Source organism: Elgaria multicarinata, chromosome 9 (genome assembly GCF_023053635.1).
Source record: "Elgaria multicarinata webbii isolate HBS135686 ecotype San Diego chromosome 9, rElgMul1.1.pri, whole genome shotgun sequence".
Classification (NCBI taxonomy): domain Eukaryota; kingdom Metazoa; phylum Chordata; class Lepidosauria; order Squamata; family Anguidae; genus Elgaria; species Elgaria multicarinata.
The window spans coordinates 20,610,091-20,635,847 of NC_086179.1; the positions used below are offsets into that span (position 1 = coordinate 20,610,091).

Below are 25,757 nucleotides of genomic sequence, written 5' to 3' on the forward strand. Positions count from 1 at the left end.
TATAAACCTACAATCTCTCTTGACAGCCAAGAAACCCTAGTCCCGAATAATATAAACTAACAAAACTGAAAATGTATCTATTGGTGAACATTTACCTAAAAGGCCTCAGGACCAGCTAAAATGTTGCTCCTTTTTACATTTCTGTAGGTAAATATAGAAAATGATCAGCCTATCTAGGCAGCCTTCCCAAAGCTCTTCCCTTCTAGAAAGAGTCAACCAGCCCAGGCTTCCTTCCCCACTCCAAGCTATGATGAGAATTCCACACATTGTGGTTTGTGGAAATGACCAAGGACATGAGATAGTAACAGGCCATTTGAGAGTGTAAGTGCTGACAGGTTCTTAATAGATATCACAGGAAAAAAGGAATCACGTCATTTTCAGCAAGTAACATTGCTGTGATTTATATGGCATCTTCATGCTGAATAGGATGGGGGTAATCTGTGCACTTTGGGCAGCCTCCCACAACAGATTAATGCTCATTCTTCCCCGAAACCAGATTTCAGAATTCCAAAAATGGTCAGTACAGTACTTAATTGTACTTGATTCCCATAGAAAGTAGCCAAAGACACCCATCTACACCAGTACTGCTGCTCTTTCTATTTTATAAAGCCAGACATATACAAACAAGCCATGCAATACTGGATAGGGGGAAGTATGGCAGTGTGAGATTAAGGTGCCAGGTAAGAAAAAGAGCCATTAGACATCTTGTGCCTATCCCTTCTTCTGGTCTTTCCCTTGTCCAGAAGGCAACCTTCTTAGCATGTCCTCTGGTCTACTGGTGCTGTTGTTAAATGCCAGGTTGGTTAATAATAAATCTCCCTCATCCACAATTTAATTATGGAGGAGGTTGATTCAGTGTGTATAACCAAGACCTGGGTTGGGAAACTGGCAGAAGGTAGTCTCTCCCAGATAGGCCCTCCGAGGTATTTGATTCAGCACCAGAGTAAGTTAGAGGGTCAGGGAAAAGGAGTTCTTGTGGTCTACAAGGATTTCATCTGTCTCTCTAGGCTTCCTGTTCATTAGTGAGTGCTATTCTGGAGTAATTACATTTTGTATTGGGGTCTCAGGACAGGTTAGAGATTCTGCTGGTCTACTAGCCACTTCATTAATTAATTAATTAATTAATTGCATTTATATACTGCCCCATAGCCGAAGCTCTCTGGGCACTTTATAAATCTCCCTACCTGAACTGCCGGAAGTAGTCTCTCTTTTTCATCAGATCCAGGTTAAGCAGTGGAAGTGCTTAATCAGTGTCTGGCTATAGTAATGGACTGGATGAGGGCCAATAAACTAAAACTCAGTCCAGGTAAGATAGAGAGGTATCATCTATCCAGGCTGGTGGTGTTCAACCTATTTTGGAAGGGGTTATACTCCATCTGAAGTCCGTAGTTTGGGGTGCATTGCAGCTCTAGGAGGTATCTATTTGAGTGAAACTTTGAGTTGTTGATTTTTTAAATGATTCTGAACAGGAATTCATTATATTTCTTCCTATCTTTCCCTTTTAAGAGAAAAGAAGGGATTCTGTTGATTTACTACAAGCAGTAAAAGCAACTGTTTAAACTGAATGAAACAAGACAATTCAGCAAAATCTAATTTCACACAAACCAAAGATGCTAACTCATGTAAACACTCCTTCCTCATGTGGTTCGTCATACAAACAAAGAGTGCCCATAGAATTTTCCCAAGCAACACTCCCCAACAATAGTATATACAAATACATCCAAGAGATTCCTAAAACATCTTCAATACATAGCACATCTCGTAAGAGGCACAACAAGGAAACTAAGAACTTCATAATCCAGCAGCTGCATTCACAATGCTAATTTTTAAATACTACATAAAGATATTGAGAGGGAAAATAAATGTATGTATGAGCTGTTGCTGATGTTATTATGTTTGGGTATGAGAATGCACCTGCAAGATATTCCCCTGATGAAAATGGCAGTGTTGGAAAGACATGCCCTGAAATTGAGTCAGTCAGTGCCATAACTTTCTTGACCTCTGGAGCAAAACACAACAACACCAGAAGAGGCTCGAACAGAAAGCTTTGATTGAGTAATTTCTAGTGGGGTTTGCAAAATATGTAAACTCCTGAGAAGAAATCAAAAATATAATAGCAATACAATGTATCCTGAATGTTTGAAGTTTTTCTAGTAATTTGGGGATATTAACCATAAATGCAGGAAGTAGCCTAATCCTCACAGCCAGTATTACTTTTGATAAATCATTACTGATATCGAGATAAAATTAGAGTCAAACAGTATCTTTTGTTACAACAGTAATTCTACATAATATCAGACATACAAACACTGTCAAAGTTAGAGAGATGTTACAGGGTCTCTTTTGCCTCAGTTCTGAGCAAATAAGACAAAGGTAATTGTCTCTTGAGCAGAAACACCAAGCTGGCTGAGACATAATGCTAAATCATAGTATAGTGCTATGTGCATGAGCCTGGGTGAAGCCTGGGATTAACTTGTCCCTGCTCCTTCCCTTGGCATGCTACCGGGAGAAACTTTGCCAGAGTTCAGTTCTACTTTCCATGAAAGCTGACTTGCATGAATGAATGTATGAATCAGAGATCATGGTTTAAAACAAACATTGGTCAGTTTCTAAACAAGCCAACTGCAAACCATGGGGTAAACCAGAGTATGTTTTAAGCCATGATCTATAATTCATGTGTAGCAAGCCAATTTTCATAGAAAATGAAACTAAATGATGGCAATAAATAAATAAATACTTGCTACATGCTAAATAGACATGGAAAATGAAAAAAAGGACAATGTGAGAGCAGGAAAACAATTTTTCCTGAAGGTCAGTCTTAGCTAGGATTGATTTAACTCCAGAGAAATAGATTCCTAATCCCGTTCACCTGGACCCAACAAGCAGATGTTTACTTGTATATTCAGGTCCCTCATTAAATTTATAAACCGTTGTGTGAAGAGAAAAGAGCTTTTGAATTATTTTGTCTAAGGAAAGAGGGCTGCTTCTCATTAAATACTGAGAAAAAATATCAAGATATGGATATGATTCACTGGTACAACTATTTCTTTAAAAAAATTATGATATACACATTGGTCTCTAAGGAAATACCTCTGTTTATCAAGCCTTCGAAATCATCTCAATAACAGCAGTAGTTTGTGTTTAATTATTACCCAAAAAGATCTATAAATGGTTAACACAGTAAATATTTATTACCAATGGATGTCTTGTTGTGAACTACCCAGAGAGCTTCGACTACTGGACAGCACAGAAATGTAATAAATAAACAAACAAATAAATAAAATAATACTTTATTGTATTTTCTTTTTGCATTAAGCCATGGGAAAGGCGGCATGTTCTTGGTTCACAAAAATCCATACCGCCCAGAGAGCTTTGGTTATGGGCCGGTATATAAATTTAATAAATAAATAAATAAATAAATATCATGGTTCAAATGTGTATGGATTGGAGGAAGGGGCCTGTAACCTGTAGTCCCCCCCAAGGAGTCCCTGTTAGGAAAAGCCAGTCCATCTAGTATCAATGAAAGTGGGCAAATTTTGCTCCACTCCCAAATGTTGCCTCAAATGTCTATTTAAAAGATGGGACTTTAGTCCTTTGGGGTTCAAATTCAAATTAGTTTTTCTTCATTTTTTGGGAGACTCTGGCCTTAGCAAGACCTAAGGTTTATCCTGGGATCATCCTGGAGTCGTCCCTGCTTGCTCCCGGGATCCCCAGTATGTCATTTACATGAACAGGGACGACCCCGGGACGATCCCGGGATAAACCTTAGGTCTAGCTAAGGCCTCTTTTGCTATTTGGAAGACGTTCCTGATCTGGAACTCAGGGCTCACAAGGTTGGCAGTTTCCTAGCACCTGGAACTCAGCTTGGGAAACAGATTTTTCCCTCCTGAAACTATGTATGTACCCCTACACTATCGGGGTACAGAATGTGTTAGCAATATTTTTATATGTTTTGAATTTTACATGGTTTGACTTTCTAATTTTTATCTGTTGCATTAATGTGTCTAAGTATCTGAACTGTTGAATCTACATTCATGTTTAAATGCTCTGCTACATGTAAATGACTACTATTAGCTACTAACAAACAGATACTTTGGTTTATTTAAGGAACTGAAGCACCCCCAAATGCCTAAAGGACAGAAGAAAAACATATTAATCTGTGATTATTTGAGCAAGTGGGTAGCTGATTACAGTTTGTAATTTTTAAACATTTGAATCAGGAATCAGCCTTAGATGCAAGTTGGAAAAAATAATTCCTTTCGGTCTTGGGTTTGCCACAGAAGATAATATGGACTATTTCTAATAATTCTGTGAAGGCAGGAATATATCTGAAATCTAATCCATATAGCTATAGAAAGCAAGATTGTGTTCCAGACACATTTATCTTCAGAAATCTTGTTTTTTCATATTGTTGGACTTGCTTCTGTTAGCGTCCTGAAAATTGGCTGCCGATATGCTGTCTTATTTTGTTTTAAATTGTTTTAAATTTAAAAGAACAGGGGAAAAGTTCAAACATCATAACAGATGGAAACCAGGAGAGAGAGGACAGGGGCGGGGGTGGGGAGCTGAGAGAGAAACACACAAAAACATACCAAGCTATAGAAAGCAAGATTAAGTGCTATTGTACAAAGTAATTTGTAGTAGAGTTTGGGACTTTTTTGTTGGTACACATGAGTATATGTTGGTACATATGAGTGTATCAAGAGTGAACCATGAGAGCAATATTCTCAGGCTAAACGATGAAATAAAATTAGCCAAATTTACCCCTGGTCCAATACTTTTATTTCAGTAAATTGTATCAGAGATGAATACCAGTAACATGATTTAAGTATTTCATGCTGCAGCAGCAATGTTAAATATCACATTGGAAAAAGCCGGAGCTGAAGAGTGGAAGAAAGTTAGACCAAGGTGAATATGGAACCGAATTCTGACCAAGATAGCAATAAGAACTGCTTACAGTTATTATTGCATAGATTTGAAACGGGGGAAAATATGATAAATTCAAAAACCACAGCTAGCCAATCTGAAGAAAGACAAGAAAAAAATATTTGGGACAGAAATGGTAATAGTACAAAGGCCAGAGGCACAAGGAGGCAGCAATTTTGTGTATAATATCTGTCAAGGAAGAATTAACGGAATTAAAACAAGTGCTCAGACATGAGGAGGCTGAAATGTGGTCAAAAATTATGATGTGAAAGAGGCTACATAAATGTTTGTTCCAAAATATGCAAGTACAACATCGATTTACATATGTCTGTTCCAATGTGAGAAACATAGAAACATACACCACAAGTACTTCAGTACATTTGCGCTCCTGGCTATGCACTTAATCTACTCCAGCTGTCTTAGTAAGCAAAATGAGGGGCTGGAATAATGAGAGCTTTGTGTAAACAGTAACTCTGAAGAGGTACCAAGCCAGGTCAGAAGCTTCAACATAATGAGTTAAAGAAAAAAGAACTTGGGAGTGAAATTGACTTTCATGTTTGTAACTTGCAAAAGGAAATTTAAAAATCAGAACTATGCTCCCAGTTGAGTTAAATCCTCACTTGCCTAACAATTATAAGGATAAGGGAGGGAGGGATAAGCACAGAATAGCAAAGTACAATGTGTGTGTTTAGAACCCATGTCCTTCAAGGCTAAAACAAGTGGCCTCCTTTTCAAGATTATTTATTCATAAAATCACCAGGAAATTGTGCCACTTTGGCCACAATCCAACCTACACAGAACTACGTGTGCTTAAGCCCACTAATCTCAGAGGGTTTAAGTGTGCCTAACTTTGTGTTGGATTGTGGCCTTTATATTTATACTGGCACATAGGAACATAACTCTATGCTTCACTTAAACAATCCAAACAAACCTACAGGTTAACCAGCTACAAGGTAGATCATAGCAAATTTAAAACAGCAAAATAAAGCACACAGTTGTGTTTAACGTGTTTCCTTGAAACTGCAGTGGGACATACAGGGCATGTCTACACCAGCCCTATATCCGGGGTAGTCCCTGAATTGTCCCTATGCATCCAAAAGATGCACAGGGGATCCCAGGGGCAACCCGGGACGACCAAGGGCTTTCGCTGGGATATAGGAAAACCTGATTTTTCCACAGTCCTAGGACCATTCTGCACAGCGTGAGCTGTGTGGCTGCTGCTCCTGGGTCGTCCCTTCTTGTGGGGCGCTTAAAATGGGCACGGAGCTGCATGGGGCAGCCCGTGCCCATCGGGGGTTGGGTGGGGAGCAGGTTCGGGGGGGCTGTTGTTACCTTTTGCGGAGGAGGGCAGTTGCGGCCGCAACATCCTTCTGGGATGTCACACGGCTGTCAAGACGCTGGGGGAGGATCACAGAAACTGGTAAGTCTGCAATCCTCCCCCCTCTCTCTACACCCTATGGTATAGACATGCCCACAGTGTGCAAGCTGCTCTCCATATATACAGACGGACGAACTTTCAATGACAGGCTTCAGATCTAAGATTCATCTACCAAGCTCTCACTTTGCAACCTGATCTTTGCCATTTTGTGCACACCATTCCACCTTCATGGAAGTTTCACTGTTATATTTTAACAAAAGTACTCCAGAAAGTTGTGAGGATTCGCACATAAGAGTTTACAGAGAATAAGGCAGTTTCGTTTATAATTTCTAGTTAAGAAGAAAAACAGCAAGGAAAACATCTATTAACTTGTTGAAGTTTCTCCCTGCTTTAAGTAGAATATTGTGGTGTGCTTTAGGCCCCTGTTAAAGACCTCTCTCTTCACACAGGCTGACTGAGTCACCCAGCTTGTGAATAATTGCTTTTGAGATTTCTGATTTTAAATATTTTAAACTGAATGTACCCCATGCTGACAGGATTGAAGCCCAAACGAGGCCACTAAGAAACAAGGAACTGGTATCAGCATGTTTGGAGGAACCGCAAGGTTTGCAGAACACACAGAGAGAGAGAGAGAGAGAGAGAGAGAGAGAGAGAGAGAGAGAGAGAGAGAGAGAGGGAGGGGGCAATCCCACCCCTCAAGGACCGAGTATGCCAGTGGTTACCAAGTGCCATAGAACGTTGAGTGTCAGTTAGAAAAGAAATATGGAAAAATGAGTTGTGTTATTGACCATCTAGAGCCTTTTACAGTATATAGTATCCTGGGAGAGGCATTGCTGGCTGATTGAAAGCCTAAACAGAATCTCCAAGAAGAGCCGTGCTGGATCAGACTAAGGATCTGTCTAGGACAGCATTCTGTACCCACAGTGGCCAACCAACTGCCTGTGGGAAGCCCACTAATAGGACATGGCTGCAATAGCATACTGCCTCTGGCAGTGGAGGTAATGTACAGCTGTCATGATTAGCAGCCATTAATAGCCTTATACTCCATGAATACATCTAATCCCCTTTTAAAACCACCCATGTTGGCGGCAATGACAAAATTAATGCCATTCTTTGGTAGAAAGGCAGGGTACAAATAAAATAAAGAAATAAATGGGTAAATTAACAATCTTGTGGTAGCGAACTTCTTAATTTAACAATGTGCTGTGCAAAGAAGTACTTCCTTTTAACTGTCCTGATTCTCTCACCAAACTTCATGTGATGACCCCGGATTCTTGTATTATGAGAGAGGGAGAAAAATGTCTCCCAATCCACTTTCCCCACAGTATGTGCAATTTTGTACACATCTATCACCTCCTGTTAAAGGTGGAGGATATACTGCAACGTTTTGCAGGTTCCACTCGTTTATACCTCAGATACAACGGCCTATAAAGCCTCTGAATAATTTGCATGATCTGTATTAAATTGAAACACATCGCTGAGAAGGCAAGAACATTCTGACCTGCTCCAGAGTCATCTTCTGCAGCTCCTTCTCCCAAGCTGCACGGTCGTCATCCAGGTGGTAGGAAGCAGGTGGGGTGAGTCCACGGAGAATCAGGGGGTCCCGGTCATGGCACAGGGCTGTCAAATGTCCAATATACAACTTCAACTTGCTGCGATTCTGATCAAGATCTAAAAGGGGTTGAATTACCTAAAATAAGAGAATATAAGTTAATCATATCCTGAAACAAGCAAATGGGACATTTAGTTAACTACAATACAGAAAATGCCATTAAGGCTAAGAGAAGTGACTGAAATCTACTTAAAAATCTAATTGTGGGGTAGAGGGGGGAAGAGAATTGAATGTGTGAATTCAGTCTCAGATGAGTTGTATATACAATTCTGATTGCCTGGCTTAAAAGGGCGCCCTATGCAAATTAACACATTTCAATAAACAAAGTTCTTTGTTATACACTCAAATACTATTTAAAGATGTTTTGCAGATTTGAAAAGTATTTTGAGAATGGAAAATTCAGAGAATTAAGGTTCTGTTGATTAATGCCAATTAAACATCAGGAAACATGAAAGAACGTCTCTAATAACAAAAAAGGCACAAGGTTTGCATCAGCAATGGCTGTCAGTGGCAAAATTTCAGCTGTCAAAATGTTCACATGCAAGCTAGTCTGTAGCTGCACCTGCTGCTTGTCAGCAGGCATAAGGTATCTTTCCAACTGTACCCTCTAACCCGGCTAATGAACGTGGAAGTGTGATAATCTCTCAGTCAACAGAAACAGGTGCTGGTACTACTTTCAACAGTGCCGGTGAATACACAACTGTTCTGGTTCCTTTGCTATGTTTCCAACACTCTCTGAATGGATTAATGTCCGTGCAATAGGAGGAGCTGAAAGCTACAGATTAGTGGTGTCAAAATCCTTTCCCTACTAAGGCTGTAGAACCCTGTTTATAGCAAACATTAGGATTAACATTTTAGCACTGTCTAAAGAAACAGCATGGAACAGTACCTCCATTACAAGGAACTTAGATTAAAAAGGCAATACTGTAAGGCTACTGGAAAGTGCTACAAGACTGGGAAGATTTTGAGGATGACTTGATAGGCAACTAAGGAAAGCAAATGCATTTTTCCTGGCACCATGATTGTGGCTTATTGGAGATAAGTATTGGCCATCTTACCAGATTTCACAAAAAAAACCTCAGGTTAGCACTTTTAACTGTCAGAGAAACTGAGGGCAGGGGAGGGAAAGGGGGAGGATCTCGCGATATGCTGATTGCGAAATCCTCCCCTTTGTCCACACGTGGCGCACGACATCCAGTGAGGAAGGAGGACGTCGCGCCCGCCTTTTTCTTTTACTGAAGATGAGTGCACGTGCACTCCAACAAAATGGTCAGTAAAAAAACCAAACCTGCTCCCGCTCCCCCCCACCCTTGATGGGCACAGAGCGCCTGAAGAGCTCCGTGCCCCATGCCTGGCTCCTTGCGTTTAACCGTGAGGAGCTGGGATGAAAACGGGATGGCCTCCCACACCTCCCGTGGTCTCGGGACAATCCCGAGACCCCGGGAAAAATAGGGCTAAAAGCTGTGCCGGTTATCCCGGGGAAACGGAGGGATGTTTTTAGAATGTTTTTTAGGATGTTTTAACAATGTATATTATGTTTTAATTCAGTTTTATGTATTTTACCGTTTATTGTTGTTCCACTCCTCGATCAAAATGGAGAGGTGGGTAAGAATAATAATAATTATTATTATTATTATTATTATTATTATTATTATTATTATTATCCTCCCTCCCTGCCCCCGGGGTCCCCTGTGTATCATGTGGATGCACAGGGATGATCCTGGGACGATCCCTGGGATAAGGCATGGTCTAGACATGCCCTTAGTATCTTACACCAGTACCAATCAGTGTGGCGTGAAGGTTGGCTATCATCATCAGTGGGGAGGGGTTAGGCTATCACCGTCAGAGGAGAGGGGGAAGAGTTTGGAGGCAGCCAACTGGGGCGCATGAGGCTAGGGCTACGCTGCATGCAAATTTCAGAGGGAAGATTCACTATGCATGACCCACATTTGCATTATGTGGTGAGGGGACTGAGGGGCAAAAAAGCAAGAAAGGAGCAAGACTACTAATGACCATGGAGACATGGGCTTTTACACTAGAATGTAACAAATATTGCAGATATTCACTGGAATAGTTTTTTTTCTTTATTGGAAGAATTATTGTGGTCATATAAATCTTGATAGAACACTGTTCTTGACATCATTAGAAAAGGAGATTTATTAGGGTCTTTTTGTATTGGATTATGTTATGTTTTAACCAAGGTTTTGTATTAATCTCTATTTTATTATTGTTAGCCACTCTGAGTACCATTTGTGGTGGAAAGGTAAGATAAAATGATTTTTTTTAAAAAAAAATGCCCTAAGAACTTTCATCATTCCTTCAGCAGCTTCCTTTAATCCTTCTTTCACTTCTTCATCTTTCACTTCTTCTTCGCCCAGATCCTTCCTTTCCCAGTTTCAGATGCTTAATTTCTATATAACTCAGAATTCTACAAGGAAAGCATTTGAAAATTCTTGCCCTACACTTCATGTAGTTACTTAAAATATTCCTGTCCATTGTTTGAGACAGCTCACAACAGAAATTAACGTACCTAAAATCCATAACTTCAAGCTCATGCCTGACTGGAAAACCTTCACCATGCATTTGATAATCATGTAATTCCCTTATCAGGTCTACAGTGCAATCCTATATATGTCTACTCAGAAGTAAGTCCCGCTTGAGTTCACTCCCAGGCAAATGTGTACAGGGTTTCAGCTTTAAACTCTAAAAATCATACATAAGAATAAGTACTGGTTCCTCTCTATTCAGCCCTGGTTAGTCCTCATCTAGAGTATTGCGTCCAGTTCTGGGCTCCACAATTCAAGAAGGATGCAGACAAGCTGGAGCGTGTTCAGAGGAGGGCAACCAGGATGATCAGGGGTCTGGAAACAAAGCCCTATGAAGAGAGACTGAAAGAACTGGGCATGTTTAGCCTGGAGAAGAGAAGACTGAGGGGAGACATGAGAGCACTCTTCAAATACTTAAAAGGTTGTCACACAGAGGAGGGCCAGGATCTCTTCTCGATCCTCCCAGAGTGCAGGACACGGAATAACGGGCTCAAGTTAAAGGAAGCCAGATTCCGGCTGGACATCAGGAAAAACTTCCTGACTGTTAGAGCAATACGACAATGGAATCAGTTACCTAGGGAGGTTGTGGGCTCTCCCACACTAGAGGCATTCATGAGGCAGCTAGACAACCATCTGTCAGGGATGCTTTAGGGTGGATTCCTGCATTGAGCAGGGGGTTGGACTCGATGGCCTTGTAGGCCCTCTTCCAACTCTGCTATTCTATGATTCTATGATTCTATGACCAAGCGCAGTGTTGGTGCAGTAGGTTCCTCTAGGGTTGATATCAAATTTTAAAACTTACTCTTAAGATGGAAAAAGGAGGGTCAAGAATGTAGAAATGCTAATTTACCTAATCAAATTTTTTAAAAAAATATTAGTGGGTTTCACAAGATATACAGAGGGTGTGTGTGTGTGGGTGTGTGTGTGTGTGTGTTTGTGCTACTCTGCCCCCTACCCCAACTTCCATAGACATAAACTACCTAACTTTTGTGAGTAAAACAGACTAAACATACTAAACTGGAAACAAGATGATTTTATCCATGGATAAGGCACTTGTTGAAAGCATGCTAATTTGATTACTGCTGCTTATTTTGGAAAGGGCTGACCCGGTCCTCTTGGAGAGAAGCAGAGCTCCCAGGGGAGTTTCTTTCTTTCCCTTGAGATGCATTAACCTCCCCAGTAAGTAGTGTCCTTATCTCTATGTCTCTCCCACATCTAATTTGAGCTGACCACTTAGCAAGAGTCACAGTGCTTCCCACAACTGCAGAGCTTATCTCAAGAGGATGCAAGAGCACCTGCCAAGCAGAAAGGCAGAGCTAGACAGGATTGATGAGCCAGGTCAGCAGTCTCTGCACAACCTGAATGCTTTCTATGGGCACAATGGACTATTGCAGCATTTCCAAGATATGGGAATATTTTCTAAAACAGTCTCAATACAAGAGATCCTCCTTGCCCTTACCCAAGCTAGCAATGTTTGTTCACTGTCTAGCTTAAAATGTTTTCTCACATATTTGCTGTTGAAGAAAAAACAGAAACACTGCAAACTTAAAAATCTTGACAAAAAGGAGGATTGGGACTTCCCAATATAAAGGCATACTATACAGCCAACAGGTTAAGACATATAGTAGAAGGTATTATAGGAGTAGGGGAATTAGATTGGTTGGAAGATGGAACAAAAACGGATAAAGAATGGCAATTGGAAAATTTATTTTTTAGAGAGTGTAGTAAAAAGAGGGGGGAAGAAATAGAAAACCCTCTTTTGAAAAACCATTGGGAAATTTGGTGATCACATAAAAAGGAGTTATTTTCGAGTATATCTCCATTTACAACTGTGATAGTGTTAAGGAATTTCCCTGGGAATTTAAAAGAGAGATTGAGTAAAATTTTAATAGAGAAAAAAATAATGAGGTTAAAAGATTGGTTGAGAGAGACGAAAACAGGTGGGAAATTAGAAGAGGTGTTTAAGGGGGAGAACTTAAACTGGTTAAATTATTGCCAATTGGAGCAATGGTCGAAAAAATGGGTAAGAGATAATGGAGAGTGCAGTAAAATGACGAAATTTGAAGAGTTGATTTTAAAGAAAGAAATTGAGAAAGGAGAAAATAAAAGGATAAAAGGTTTAACAAGTGAAATATATAGAATTTTGGTTGAAAAGAGGGAGATAGAAAAAATGGGGAAGATGGTTTGGGAAACTGATTTGAGGGTGCAGATAGGGCAGCAGAGTTGGGAGGGAATATGGAGACAAAGTGTTGAGAAACATGTCTGTGAGAATAAAAGAAAATTATTATAAAATTGTATGGAGGTGGTATCTGACCCCAGTGAGATTAAATAGCATAAATAAGACAAATTCAGCAAATTGTTGGAGAGGATGTGGGGGGAAAGGAACGTATTTGCATATGTGGTGGGAATGCGAATTTGTGAAAAAATTGTGGAAAATGGTGTTTATTGAGATTAAAAAAATTGTTGGAATAGAGATTGAAGAGACACCTACAGTGGCATTACTATCATTATATGGAAATTTAAAGTGTAATAAAGAGACTAAAGAATTGATAACAAATTTGTTGACAGCAGCAAGGTTAATCATATCTAGGAACTGGAAAGTTCAAGGAGACTATCATATTGAAGAGTGGTATAAGGAAATTTGGGATATAGCTATTAATGACAAACTGACATGCAATATAAAGTTAAGAAAAGGTATAACAAATGTAAATGAATTTGAGGGAATTTGGAAACAGTTCCTAGAATATGTATTCTGTAAGGGGGGTGGAAAACCACCACCAGAAGAAACAATGAGATTTTGGAAGCAGGAATAGATCCCGAAGGGTGGTGGGGAGCACTTATGTTATGTTATGTGATTATGTAAAAATGATAATTATAAATGTGGAATTGTAAGCAATTTATGTTTTGATTTATGTGTTTTAATTAGTATTATGTTGTTGTATTTTAAGATGTGAAACTAATAAAAAAAAATTAAAAAAAAAATCTTGACAAAATAGACCAAGTGAATGCATTTAAAGTTGCCTCAATACAAGATATATTGTCTTACATATTTTCATTTCAGTCCTGAAAATGCACAGAGCTGGATTAATTGGTAATGTTTAGTAGCCTTATTAATAAGTTTCATTAACTTTATTAAACAATGTGGATTAGGGGTAGAAATTGTACTCAGGTTGGCTTATCAGAAAAATATATATTAAATACAATTAAAAACAATACAACTGCTGGCTAAGCACATCATTAAACATTAGGAGCAGTTGGTTGTGTCTACCACCCGAGTCATCTCCCTATCAGAGTGAGCAGAGATTCAATTAAGAGTGTCAGCCTTGCCAGCTGGAAGTTCTCCAAGACCATACGCCTTTGGGGCAAATCATCCCAACAGGTCTACCCCTCTGCTGAAGAAAATAGCTTAAGTCTAAACTTCAATTATCACTTCATGAAAAAATCCCCTTCATCCAGACTACCATCTTTCCACTCGGTCAAACGCATCGAGTCAACAGTTTCTTTTGCCATGTATGTTTGGCCAATGGCACGTTGGGACAGTCCATGTTTTTTATGGCAGATTCATGCCCTGAGCTGCTGTAGGTGAGGCAGCTTCAGTATGAATGTCGAGGTCCCCCAAGACAGCACGCTTGGAGGTCCTCAACTCCAAGTCTGAGACTACTTGTCAGCTCTTGAGATTCTGTCAATAATCAGGTTTCTCCCTTAACTGTCACCAGTTAGCAGCCATTTAAGCTGACTTCAGCAGATAGGGATGAGAAGCAGGGCTGTTCCATAAGCTTTGCTGAAAGACCAATTTTATAAAGCTCCTCCTCTTCCTGTAGTGTTTCCAGGAAGAGAAAGAACAACTATTTAACTTTACACATTGGTGCCTGAGTTTGCTTCCCCCCCTCCCTCTCTATCCACTTTTCCTTGTGTCTTTTAGATTGGACTCCTTATTTTATTGATTGCATGTAAACCATTCTAGGAGCCTTTTCAGCTAAAGAGTGGAGTAAAAAGAAGTGGTTCACTAAAAATCAAACCAAAACACACACATACAATCTGTCCATCCTGACCAACACCAAATCAGATTTAAGGGCTTCTATGAGGGAGGATTTGGCAGAAGCAGTTCTGTTTCTAAGAGCAATATGTTAGTCTTCAATCTTCTACAATATAATGTTTATTTCATTAAATGTATATTCACGTGAATTTTATATTCAAACGATACTTTAATCTCGAAAAAGGTTTATATTACTTATGTACCTAACTGAGTTCATTTCTTTTAAAATGGTCATTTATTAAGTTGTTTTAGGTGTTCAATTGTTGTTTTTACTTTTTTGTAGTTTTGAATTTGATATCAAAGTATATACTTTAGATTTCTGAACTAGTAGAGAAAGTTGTTCCTGATTTTCTTTTATAGTTTCTTTCTTTTATATCTTATTACTTTATACTCTATAGTCTTTTGATAAACTGCCCAGAGAACTTCAGCTATGGGGCGATATAAAGAATTAAATAAATAAATAAAAATATAACCTCATTGTTTTCATTTTTGGGCTTCTTTAATAAATAAAATAAACCAGAATGTCTTAGCTATAGCCTTTAGACCCGGGCTTTAACAGGTTAGGGTTCTAAAAAGTTGCGTGCTTGCAGTCGATGTAGGAAATATACAGGAAATTTATTTCCTGTATCGATGTATAATTAAAGGAGTCAGAGGTTTTATGTGCCAACTCCACAGCCCTGGTGAATTCCATAGTTTAGCTGCCCCTTACGCCTGGAACGCTCTTCCAGAACATTTGAGAACTACAACTTCAATCGCAGCTTTTAAAGCTCAACTAAAAACTTTTCTTTTTCCTAAAGCTTTTAAAACTTGATGTTGTGCAGACTTTATACTGTTAGTTTTACCCTACCCTGTGCCTGCTTACCCTACCCTGTGCTTGTTTGCATTCTCTTCCCCTCCTTATTGTTTTACTATGATTTTATTAGATTGTAAGCCTATGCGGCAGGGCCTTGCTATTTACTGTTTTACTCTGTACAGCACCATGTACATTGATGGTGCTATATAAATAAATAATAATAATAATAATAATACAAAATTAAAATTTATAGGGATCCTGGAGAGGGAAATGGAATCCCTATAGGCTATAATAACTTCCCCTCCACATTAATTTAAAATGAAAACATTGGGAAGCTGTCAGTCTGTGATTAATTTCCATTCTAAACATATTACACTCCAAATCTTCAGGAAGAGTCTATTACAGGAGCTCAACACAGGTTCAAAACCAACACTGGTCACTCCCCCTCCCCATCAAGTGTCTTCTCCTTTCTGCCCTCAACATCCCAGAAGAAACCTGTCAAGAATGTTGGCTGGCCTGACAAACCCATCTCTCCTGGTTTCATTTCTGCAAGAGTCGACCAGGAAGTCATATTTATAAAGCAAATTCTTTCTGAAATTTTTATACACCATGAACAAATCCCATGGATTAATGATTTCCAGAGCTCACCGCCTTCACATTGGGAACTAGCCAAACTTCGGGGGAGAAAAAAAAACTTGGGAAAGAATACAAAAGAATCAACACTGCTTTCCCCATTGACGATCCCCCCAAAAAGCTTCCAAAGAGACTGTGAAGAAACTTGCAGTTTGTCATCACACTATTTTTTTTTAAAAGAATATGAATTATTATAATCCTCCATAGACATCTGTCCATACCACAAGACTGTCACAATTGGCCACCTACGTACAAAATGTTTCTGATCTTCACAACAGAATTTAGAACTATGGAACAATGTTTCAAGATGACATGCTTTGGCAAAGATGTAAAACAGAATGCAAACAAATCTTGGGTGAATTCAGAAACCACGATTTAAAAAATAAATTCATGACCGCTAAAATTCAAAGTAATAAGACCCAAAGCAAGACTACCAGCACTGTGCACCCTGTCTTTTGCGCTCTCTGAGTGGCCTCATCTCAAAAGCGGTTTTGCTCCTTCTTGAGTGAAGCAAAACAGAACTGCCCTATAGAGACTGAAGGGCAAGATGAGATCAGATCATGGCAACATCAAATGTTGTTTTTATGTGTCAGCTTTTCCTCCACTCAAAATGTTTTGGAAACTGGCAGTACACTAAAATAGTTTTGAAACAAAGCAATTTTTGGATGTGAGTAAGGGTGAGGAATCTCGTGATGACAGTGATAATATGCTTTCATAATGTTCAGTGTGTTAGGAACCACGGCGTCTGGGCATCAGGTCTTATAAGATGCAACAGATGTTGAGTTGAACCTTCTTTCAGTGATACAGTTTTAAAAATCTGTATAAGAAAATAAAAAGGATGGGAATAAACATACTAAGATGTGCTAAAGTATATCACTGCTATTACTTGTTTGTGGTGTATTTAAGCAGAGAAAGAGCAACAGATTTTCTTCGTTCAATGTCTTTGGCAAGATTCTCTTTTGATGTCAGAAGGCTGAAGCCTTGAGAAAGGCAATGAGAAGGAACCATGTGTGTCCTGTTGTAATCAGGAAGTCTCCTGGATCGTTTTCATGTCATTGCCCATTAGTTATCTGAATTTAGGCCTGATAATCAGTAGTTTCAGTTCTGTTTCAGCCTTCATCTCAAAGTTCTACGGTCAAGCTCACAATCACAGAGTATTCTTCGGTTGCTTCTCCACAAACACCATAATGACTTGCATGTCTATTCTTCCACAAGACAAAGGATAGACCACTACAATGGGGAAAGATAATAAAACTGAGTTGTGTTTCACAACTCCACGGGTATGATGTATTTGGTCTCTATACACAGGCAAGAATCTCTGGTAAAATTCCCAAGTTTTCATGCAAAGAACTCCATGTGAGCTTAGAGTGGCTGCCTTTAGTAAAAGTGAGTCAAGATTTATGTGTGGAGTTTAGACTCCAACTTTCTAAATATATTCCAAGTCATAAATTTAAAATGTTTTGGAAAATAATCCTCTATTATTCACTCATTCTTGTTCTTGATCTATGAATGTAATAGAAAGCAGTGCTACAATTCAGCCAACACCTTAGTGAAATCTATTCATCTAATTTATCTCAGAATTGCAGTCCAAATATGTGCTGGAGATAGTATCGTCATCACATGCCAGAGTGAAACATCAAGAACACTAAGTTTTAGTGTTATTCCAAAATATTATTTCACAATTGATAACCATCCCCGATAGTTAGCAAACTAACATGGGATTAAAAACAACAGAATGAAAGAATAAGCCAACTTGAGATCTGAACAACAGGAAGGTCATGGCATTCTAAGTGGTGGAATTGTATGACAAATCTGAGGAAAAGATTGCCCAGTGGAATGATAGATTAGACTAAAAGAATGCACACCTGATTTGGCAATGGACAAGGAGAGGGTCAGAAATGGAGCTCTGAAAAGTGATGATAAAACCATGAGAAAAAGTGAGCCAATTCAAATTATTATTTTATATTATTGACTAGAAAACTGAGATTCAAAAAGACTAGTATGCATTCCCGTACACTCAGAACATTCAAGAGGTAGTTTCTATTCTTTATTAAAAGAAGTGATGTCTACCAAGATAAAACCATTAGAGTTACAATCTGGAATTTGGCTTGGAATGAATAAAGTCCATTTTGTTGAGAGTAATATAGAAATTATATGTCAAAATATGATTTTTTTGTTTTACATAGTTGAAAGAATCCATCGAGGTCCAGTATCAACACCCCCACCTTTCTATTCAGCAAGAGAAAACTTGTGTGTAGAATCAAAGTGTTCATTTGGACCTGGTTCAGCTGGTAGTAGTAGTAAATTCTACTACATTTAGATTTCCTGCTTTCTGACTGGTTTCTCAAACTAGATTTATTGTCAGAAATTAATCAGGGTATAATCATTTAGGTGTAACATTCAATCTAGTTTAAGGAAGAATATATCAAATTTCTCATGATTTCTTAGAAAATATTCAAATATTCTCCCTAAAATTTATCTAGTTTTATAATGTGTGAGTGGGCTCAGCTGCACTAAAACAATTATTCTTTACAGAATATCAAGTGAGAGCTTGAAAGTTTATTTTATTTGGTTATGTGTGGTTTACTTGAGTTGTTTAACTGCGGTTTCCTACCTAAGCAGAGGAGTTTGAAGGATATACTAACAACCAGAGTTGACCCCATATCCATGAGGGTACCAAGACAAGAGACAGCTGTAGACTAGCTGACAACTGGCGTCCTAGGCAAACTTTGCAATCGGCATCCCCACAGATCTAGACTGAGATTTTTGCTAAACTGGGAAACATTTTGCCCCTATTTTCCATTTAATGAAGAGGCAACCTCCATCCCCACCCCACCCTGCATCTTTGGAAGCAGAAATACTATTTTTTATAATAAAACATGCCCCAAACATGTGTATTTCTACTAAGCACTGTATCAGCACAGAGGGTCTGATAAAAACAACATCCACAACCCCCAAAGAAGATCTCTGGAAGAAGGATCCATGTTGCATTTTTGGGGTGACATAGCCAACACAGCTGGAAGCAGCAGTGGATCAGGATGTCCCATGTCACCTGAGGGACAACCAGGTCTGAAAGGCAGGTGGGCAGCCTGGCTTAGCTCCACCATCCCCAGCTGGTCCCTTGCTCATCTCCACAGCCTCTGTCATATTCCCTCAGGAATGCACAGGAACTGAAATAATTACATCTTTATTATTTTATAAACCGCCCAGAGAGCTTTGGCTATTGGGCGGTATAGAAATGCAATAAATTAATTAATTAAATATAAATAAATTTTATTTGTATAATTTTAAATTTGTATTTTTTCTCTTGAATTTTTGAAGTGCATCTCTGCCCTTTGGCATGACTGTTCCTGACAAGAGTGCTGCCCTGGGAGCATCAACAAGAGGTGTTTTAAATTTGTTCATAACATTCTGTGGAAGTATATAAAATTTTGGTGCTGTATTAGCATGCTTCTTCTGCAAAGGGGTGATTTTCATTCCACTTTTTGTTGGTTTTTTTCTTTTCTTTTGTTTTTTGAAAAGGTTGGTAAAGGGCACCTGTCTGAGGTCCTGGGAACATTCAGCTCCTTCAGATAGCTATTTTCCCTCTAGTTCTGTTGGCTGAGTGACTAATGAGACAATTGCTTTGGACAACAAAGGTATAACATTAAAGGTATTGACATTTAAAGCCCTAAACGGTTTGGGGCCAGGTTATTTGAAGGAACGCCTCCTCCCATATGTACCTACCCGGACCTTAAGATCATCTACAGGGGCCCTTCTCCGTGAGCCCCTGCCAAAGGAAGTGAGGCAGGTGGCTACTAGGAGGAGGGCTTTCTCCGCTGTGGCACCCCGGTTGTGGAATGAGCTCCCCAGAGAGGTCCGCCTGGCGCCTACACTGTACTCCTTTCGTCGCCAGCTGAAGACCTTTTTATTCACTCAGTATTTTAACACTTAATTTTAACTTAAATTTAAATTATACTGTTTTAACCCTGTATTTTAACCTTATATCAATTTTGCTGCGTGGTTTTATCCTGGTTGTGCTTTTTATATTGTATTTTGTATTTGTATTTTTAACTTGTTGGTTGTTTTATGATGGTTTTAATTTTTGTGAACCGCCCAGAGAGCTTCGGCTATTGGGCAGTATAAAAATGTAATAAATAAAATAAATAAATAAATAAATAAATAAACGTAGTTTCTATTAAAAAAAAATCTGATCGATGCAGTGTCCTCTCTTGTTTTTTATGCCTAACTATTCCCCTTTGGAGTTGACCTCCTGTTGTGAAGGCAAGGAAGTATCATTATCTAGGTGTAGTTCGGTTATAGTAGAGTGTGGCCTAGTGGCCTGACCCATGGTTATAGAGTGTGGGTCATGAAAACCCTCTGTGGAGTCTGCAAAGGAATGCTGATTTGGAATGAGTCTGGGTCTTTTTGAGTTAGAAGTCTTGTTTCTATTTTTAGGATTTGGAGGCAAAGAACCAGAATCAGATGTGTGCACATCGCAAGTACCCTTCTATGCATGGCCTGTTCTAGCAGCTTGGTTATCTAGTAAATGATCAGTCAAGTCATTTGGTACTACCATGGCAAGTTGGGAAAGTACTGATTTATTGATTTGAGAAATGTTTGTAGAGTGGGGGAGGGCTGGCCTTTTATTCTATTGTAGATTAGAAGAGGTGGAGAGAATGGTGGCTTCTTCCTGCTGGGAGAAATCGAAACTGCTTTCCAAAACGGCCACCTGTCTAATTTAGCAGGAATCCATGGGGGAGGAAATCATTAAGAGTTCTCACTCATTTTGCAGGTCTATCATCAGGTTCCTCCTGCCCCCTTTCGTACTCTTCTGAGCGCAAATGAAGCCCAATTATGGGCTGCATGTTGTCTCGGAACAGGGTGGCAGGTTAGGCTGATACAAGCACCCCAACTCCCTTGACCTCAATTCCTTCCTTACAGCTGGATTAGAGCTTTCCCATTCCATTTCAGCAAGACTCAGCAAGTGGCGTGAGCTGGCAAGGTGATTATCTCAGGGCTGATAGTCTCAGGCATTGACAACGAAAAGGTACTCCTTGCAGGAGGCAAGGATGCACTCTTTGTTTTCTACAGTTTTCTGACTATCTTCATTTGAGTAACTGCTTTCTGTTTGATTGCAGCATTGAAGCTTGATTTTTTTTCTCCTGTGGAGCCATGATAAACAGAGAAAAAGAAGCAGCAGAACAAACAGAAACTAAATAAGTTTGTTTTTTTTAAGGGAGAAGGAGAAGCTAGGAGTGTTTGGAAGTAACGGGTAAGAAAATGGACTTTTTTTATAACCAGAAGAGTGATAGTAATAAAAGAAGTAGCTTTTTTGAGGAGGAGAGATGAGGAACAGCTGCTTCCTGGGTGGAAAGCAGGGATGAATTGGCTAGGAGGAGCTTGGGGCCAGCACAGTACTTGAAAATCTGTCATATGTTTTCTGCTTTTCCCTGAGTGACAAGGGTAGTTACCCCAGTGTTTGATGCCTTCCTCATGCCAACCTGGAGAATAGCAGACTCAAATGAAACCTGCCCTAAAATGAGCTTCAGCAAGACTTCTCTTGTCCTTGCTGAAATAATGGGCTTTGCACCAGTTCCGGCAGAGCCCTCCAGCAGTAGCTGGAACTACTACCTGCACTTTGGAATAGAAAGACTGGTATGGTTTAGCTTGGCTGCTACAGTGTACACATATAGTCTGAGATTGTGATGTTAGGATACAGTATCATGGTTTATCAACAATTAACAGCCATAGATTAAGGACGCTCACCTTAGGTTGAGGGAGTAAGTCCTTTCCTCTCTGGACCATTTGATCTGTCTTCGTGACAGGGCCAATGTGTCAGAAAGACTAAAGCAAGGCAATGAAGAACGGACCCAAATACAAAAACCATTGGATGGACCTCTTTACATGAACAAGATGCATACTAAAAGACACAACCCATTTTTGTGTTGGTATACTACTAGGTCAAAGATTTCAACTTTGACATATACCATGTTTCACCTTCTCAGCCTTGTCCATTCCTGTTTCGTATTCTGCACTTCTGCCTCTTCTTCCCTTTACCATGTCGAGTTACTACTTTATTATGATTGCAAGTATAAGATTTATTCTGCAGCAAAGGAGCTGTAAAGAATCCGTTATGTCCAAGTGATGTCATCACCCATTTATCTATTGTGGCAGTTTATTTTCCATAGTAACACAAGAGAACAACAATATATCAGTCCCAGCAACACAAACATGAACAATGCATCTGGACTCTGCTGACAGAACTGCGTCATATTTAGAAAAAAGAATATACATTTCCTAAATTTTATCTCCCTCTCTATACTTGATGCAGTTCTTCCACACTATTTTCATTTTACAATTCTTCATTTTTTCAATTAACTTACCTCATCTCACCCTCCTCATTGGCATTCTTCAGTAAGATATTTACACTCTTCAACATCTTGAACAGTTTAACACCAATACACAAGCACATAAACATGGCAGAGAAGCAACTCCAAAGGGGTGAGAGATCACCAACGAGCATGAATTTAAAAAGTTCCCTCCCCCAAAGGGATTATCAATTCAAACTCCAGGTTGTGAAATTAAAGCCTGATCCTGTCACAGCTGGGTTAGGTTTTCCAGATAACTGATTTTGAATCAAAGATCTGAACAATGCAACAATATGTTTTTAGCAAGACAATTACTCAGACAGACTGTGGGCATAGAAGTCGGAGAGTTATTTTTTTCATTAAGTTACTATTAATCTTCTCCAAATCCAATTCTGTTGGTAACTGGAGGCACCTAACAATCTTGCAGCAATCTCAACAGCATGGTTCATTATGCTCAAATCCTGTAATCTAAGTGGTGGAAACATGATCTCTTGGGTTATTTGTTTCTGTTGGGTTTTTTTTTTAAATAATCTAAAGAGCATAGCAAATTTATGGTAAAAGTTTTCTGAATTGCAAATGTTGGCCACCATTTTTAAACTGTACTGCTAAATTATCATGGAGAGATTCCCTGATCCAACACGAATCATGCTGTTGCTTTACATATAAAACCAATCACATGCTCCAGGAGTGTGCTCCCACAATGACACAAAACAGTAACACGTGAACATAGGTTAAAAAAACCAATAAAACATACAACCAACAAGTAGGCAAAACGTCTACATGCAAAGGCCACATTAGAAAGGGAAAGGAAAGACACCCAAACCTCATGTATCACACAGAAGCAAGATGCAAGAGTGACCATGGGAAACTTTTCTACTGGTAAAGAAAGCCGATTCTCACCGTTCTGAACAAAATGGCTGAACTAAGAGCATCTGATTGGCTATGCCCAAATACCCTCCTCCTCATCCTATTGGTTGAGAGAAGACAAGGGGGAAAAGCCCCAGAGCAGCATGGGAATGAAATAAAGAGTTGGTTAGTATTTAAACCACACAAAAGAATAACGTCGTAGTGGTAGGAAAAATACCCACTAATTCCTCATACCCTCTGTTCTGCTGTCTTCAAATATCTTGAATCACTATGATTATTCTAAGGTTACTTAATTTATTATATTTAAATATGCCGAAAGCATATTTTATCAACTACTGTGGCCAAATGTCTCTACAGTACGTCACATTTGACAGTTCACCTTCATCTTATATGAGCACTGCCTTATGTTTCAATCACCTTACACATGAGAAAAATGTCCCCTAACCTCCTTTCGGCGTGCCAAACAAATATCCTTCTATTCTCTGGGAAATGGAGAACTACAGCGTATTGCTTTAATCTGAAACATCAATGCTGCTCCATCATACAAAATGTTATGGCTGACATAACTTCCAAATAATAGTTTGGAAGTTTTGATTGTTCTTAATTTTAATTTTAAGCTTGTTCTTAATTTTAAAGCTCAGCATCAATGGAATTGGTTAGGAGAGTTAAATTTACAAGTGACCCTTGCTTCATTTTTTACTCTGACACTTCTGTCATTCTGAAAAATGCCATGCCTCTCTTAGGCCCTTTCTACACCTAAAGATTATCCCAGGAAAATGGAGGGATCATCCCTGCCTGCTCCCGGGATCCCCTGTGTGTCATTTGCATGCACAGGGATGATCCCAAGTCGATCCCTGGAAAAAAGGCAGGTGTAGAAACGGCCCTAGCTTCCTCCTCTCAATATCATCTTTGAAAGTGTATGAAGCATATTGGCATCAATGAACAATTTCAAACATTTTTAGGGTCTTCTATTTTTTATTTCAACCCATAATCATTCCATTACACTTTTAAATAGAGGGATAGCATATAGTTCCTATAAATCTAAAGTATACTTGTTTGGAGATTTAAAAGAGGGTAGAGAAAGCTCTGAGCTATTTCCTTGGGCTTACAAAAATATTAGTATACCAAATAAGATAGACTAATATTTTAAGTAAGTTGGCAAATGCTGCAATATTGGCAAGAGTTCCTAATTAGGAAGTTTTCTTGTACTACCTACATTGTATGCTAAGCCTTTTGATGCTTTGCAAGGCATATCTCAGTTTAGTCAGCAACATATGAAGCTAGAATGCGCATTAGAAATGGAAAATTGATTCCTTTCAGGGCAAGCTTCATTGAGCTTTTGAGGGAATAGCCTACGATCATTTAGCAAACAGGCTGGGATTTCCTCATGGGGAATGTAGTGACTTGCTCCCTTATAATCAAAGCCTGTGTGATAAGGCTACATTTGATCACATACATTTCTATAGAAAGAAGCCATTTAAAACACTCTTCACTTGAGTTATCGCAAGAACAATAGCTAAACCAAACCTCTCCAGGAACAGAAGATCTGGAAAAGTGAAATGTAATGATTTGCTAAATGGGAATTCTAATTTTATAGAAAATCATGGAATTCCATGTGCCAACTACAACAAGCTAGTTCTTTGATTCCTATTTTGGAAGAGCTGCTTCTGGTCCTAGATAGTGTACACGATCAGCATACTGTAGTAAATGAAGATGACTTTAACAAGAACAGGAAAACAGACTTACCTGATCTGGGGAGGGTTTATGATTAGTTTGGTTGGAATGAGATGACGATTTGAGGTGATCATCCTCATAATTATCTGCCATCAATTTCATGCGATTTTGAGTCTACAAAAGAGACAAAAAAGAACACTGATTATTCATGTTCTAATTTATAAAATAGATTCACGGTATATATTCAATATAACAAAAGGGTAGGGGTACAAATTTCCATTTAAGCATACGTCAGCACACAAAATATACATGTAGATTTAAACTGACTCAATGGAAAAACAGTTTTCATATCAGTGAACACTTTCTATTTGTTCAGCAAATGATAAAACATAAAGCACAGATGAAATGTGTGTAACTTGTAAGAAAAGCTATAATAAATTCTGCAACAATAAATGTATACAAATGCAACTGATGTCTCATCAAGACTGGACTGAAAGTAAAAAACAGCCTAAATATATAAAACTAGACACTATGAAAGCCGGAGCTAGTGTAGAATGCAGAATCTGGATGGCTGCCTATTCGTTACCAGACCAGGTGTAAGGTTTTGGTACCAGTGCATAAAGCCCTAAATAACTTGGGAACAGGATACCTGAGATAGCACCTTCTCCCTTATCAACCTGCCCAGTCACTGAGGTCATCAGATGGCATGCTCCTGGAAAAGCCTTTGAATGAGTAACTGCAGCAAGTCAGTTGTTCCTGTTGTTAATACAATACAGTACGTGTGTGTGTGTGTGTGTGTGTGTGTGTGTGTATCTCCCACCTTTCTACCAAAAAATGGCACTCAAGGTGGTTTACAGACACATTTAAATTGATTAAAACATAAAAACACAAACTTTTGCTATGCCTTGTATGTTTAGGGAAGCCATGAATGGAGGGAAGGTA

General features: G+C 39.0%; 1 protein-coding gene across 3 annotated transcripts in view; it reads right to left on the minus strand.

Moving 5' to 3' along the window:
- Positions 1–25,757, minus strand: part of ERC1 (ELKS/RAB6-interacting/CAST family member 1) — a 203,268-nt gene that overhangs the window by 11,532 nt on the left and 165,979 nt on the right. For all 3 annotated transcript variants that reach the window (XM_063134903.1, XM_063134906.1, XM_063134904.1), the window contains 2 exons: positions 24,888–24,989; positions 7,806–7,994 (listed from right to left, as the gene is read on the minus strand). In XM_063134903.1, coding sequence (XP_062990973.1) covers positions 7,806–7,994; positions 24,888–24,989 — 291 coding nt within the window. The remainder of the gene's footprint in view (positions 1–7,805; positions 7,995–24,887; positions 24,990–25,757) is intronic.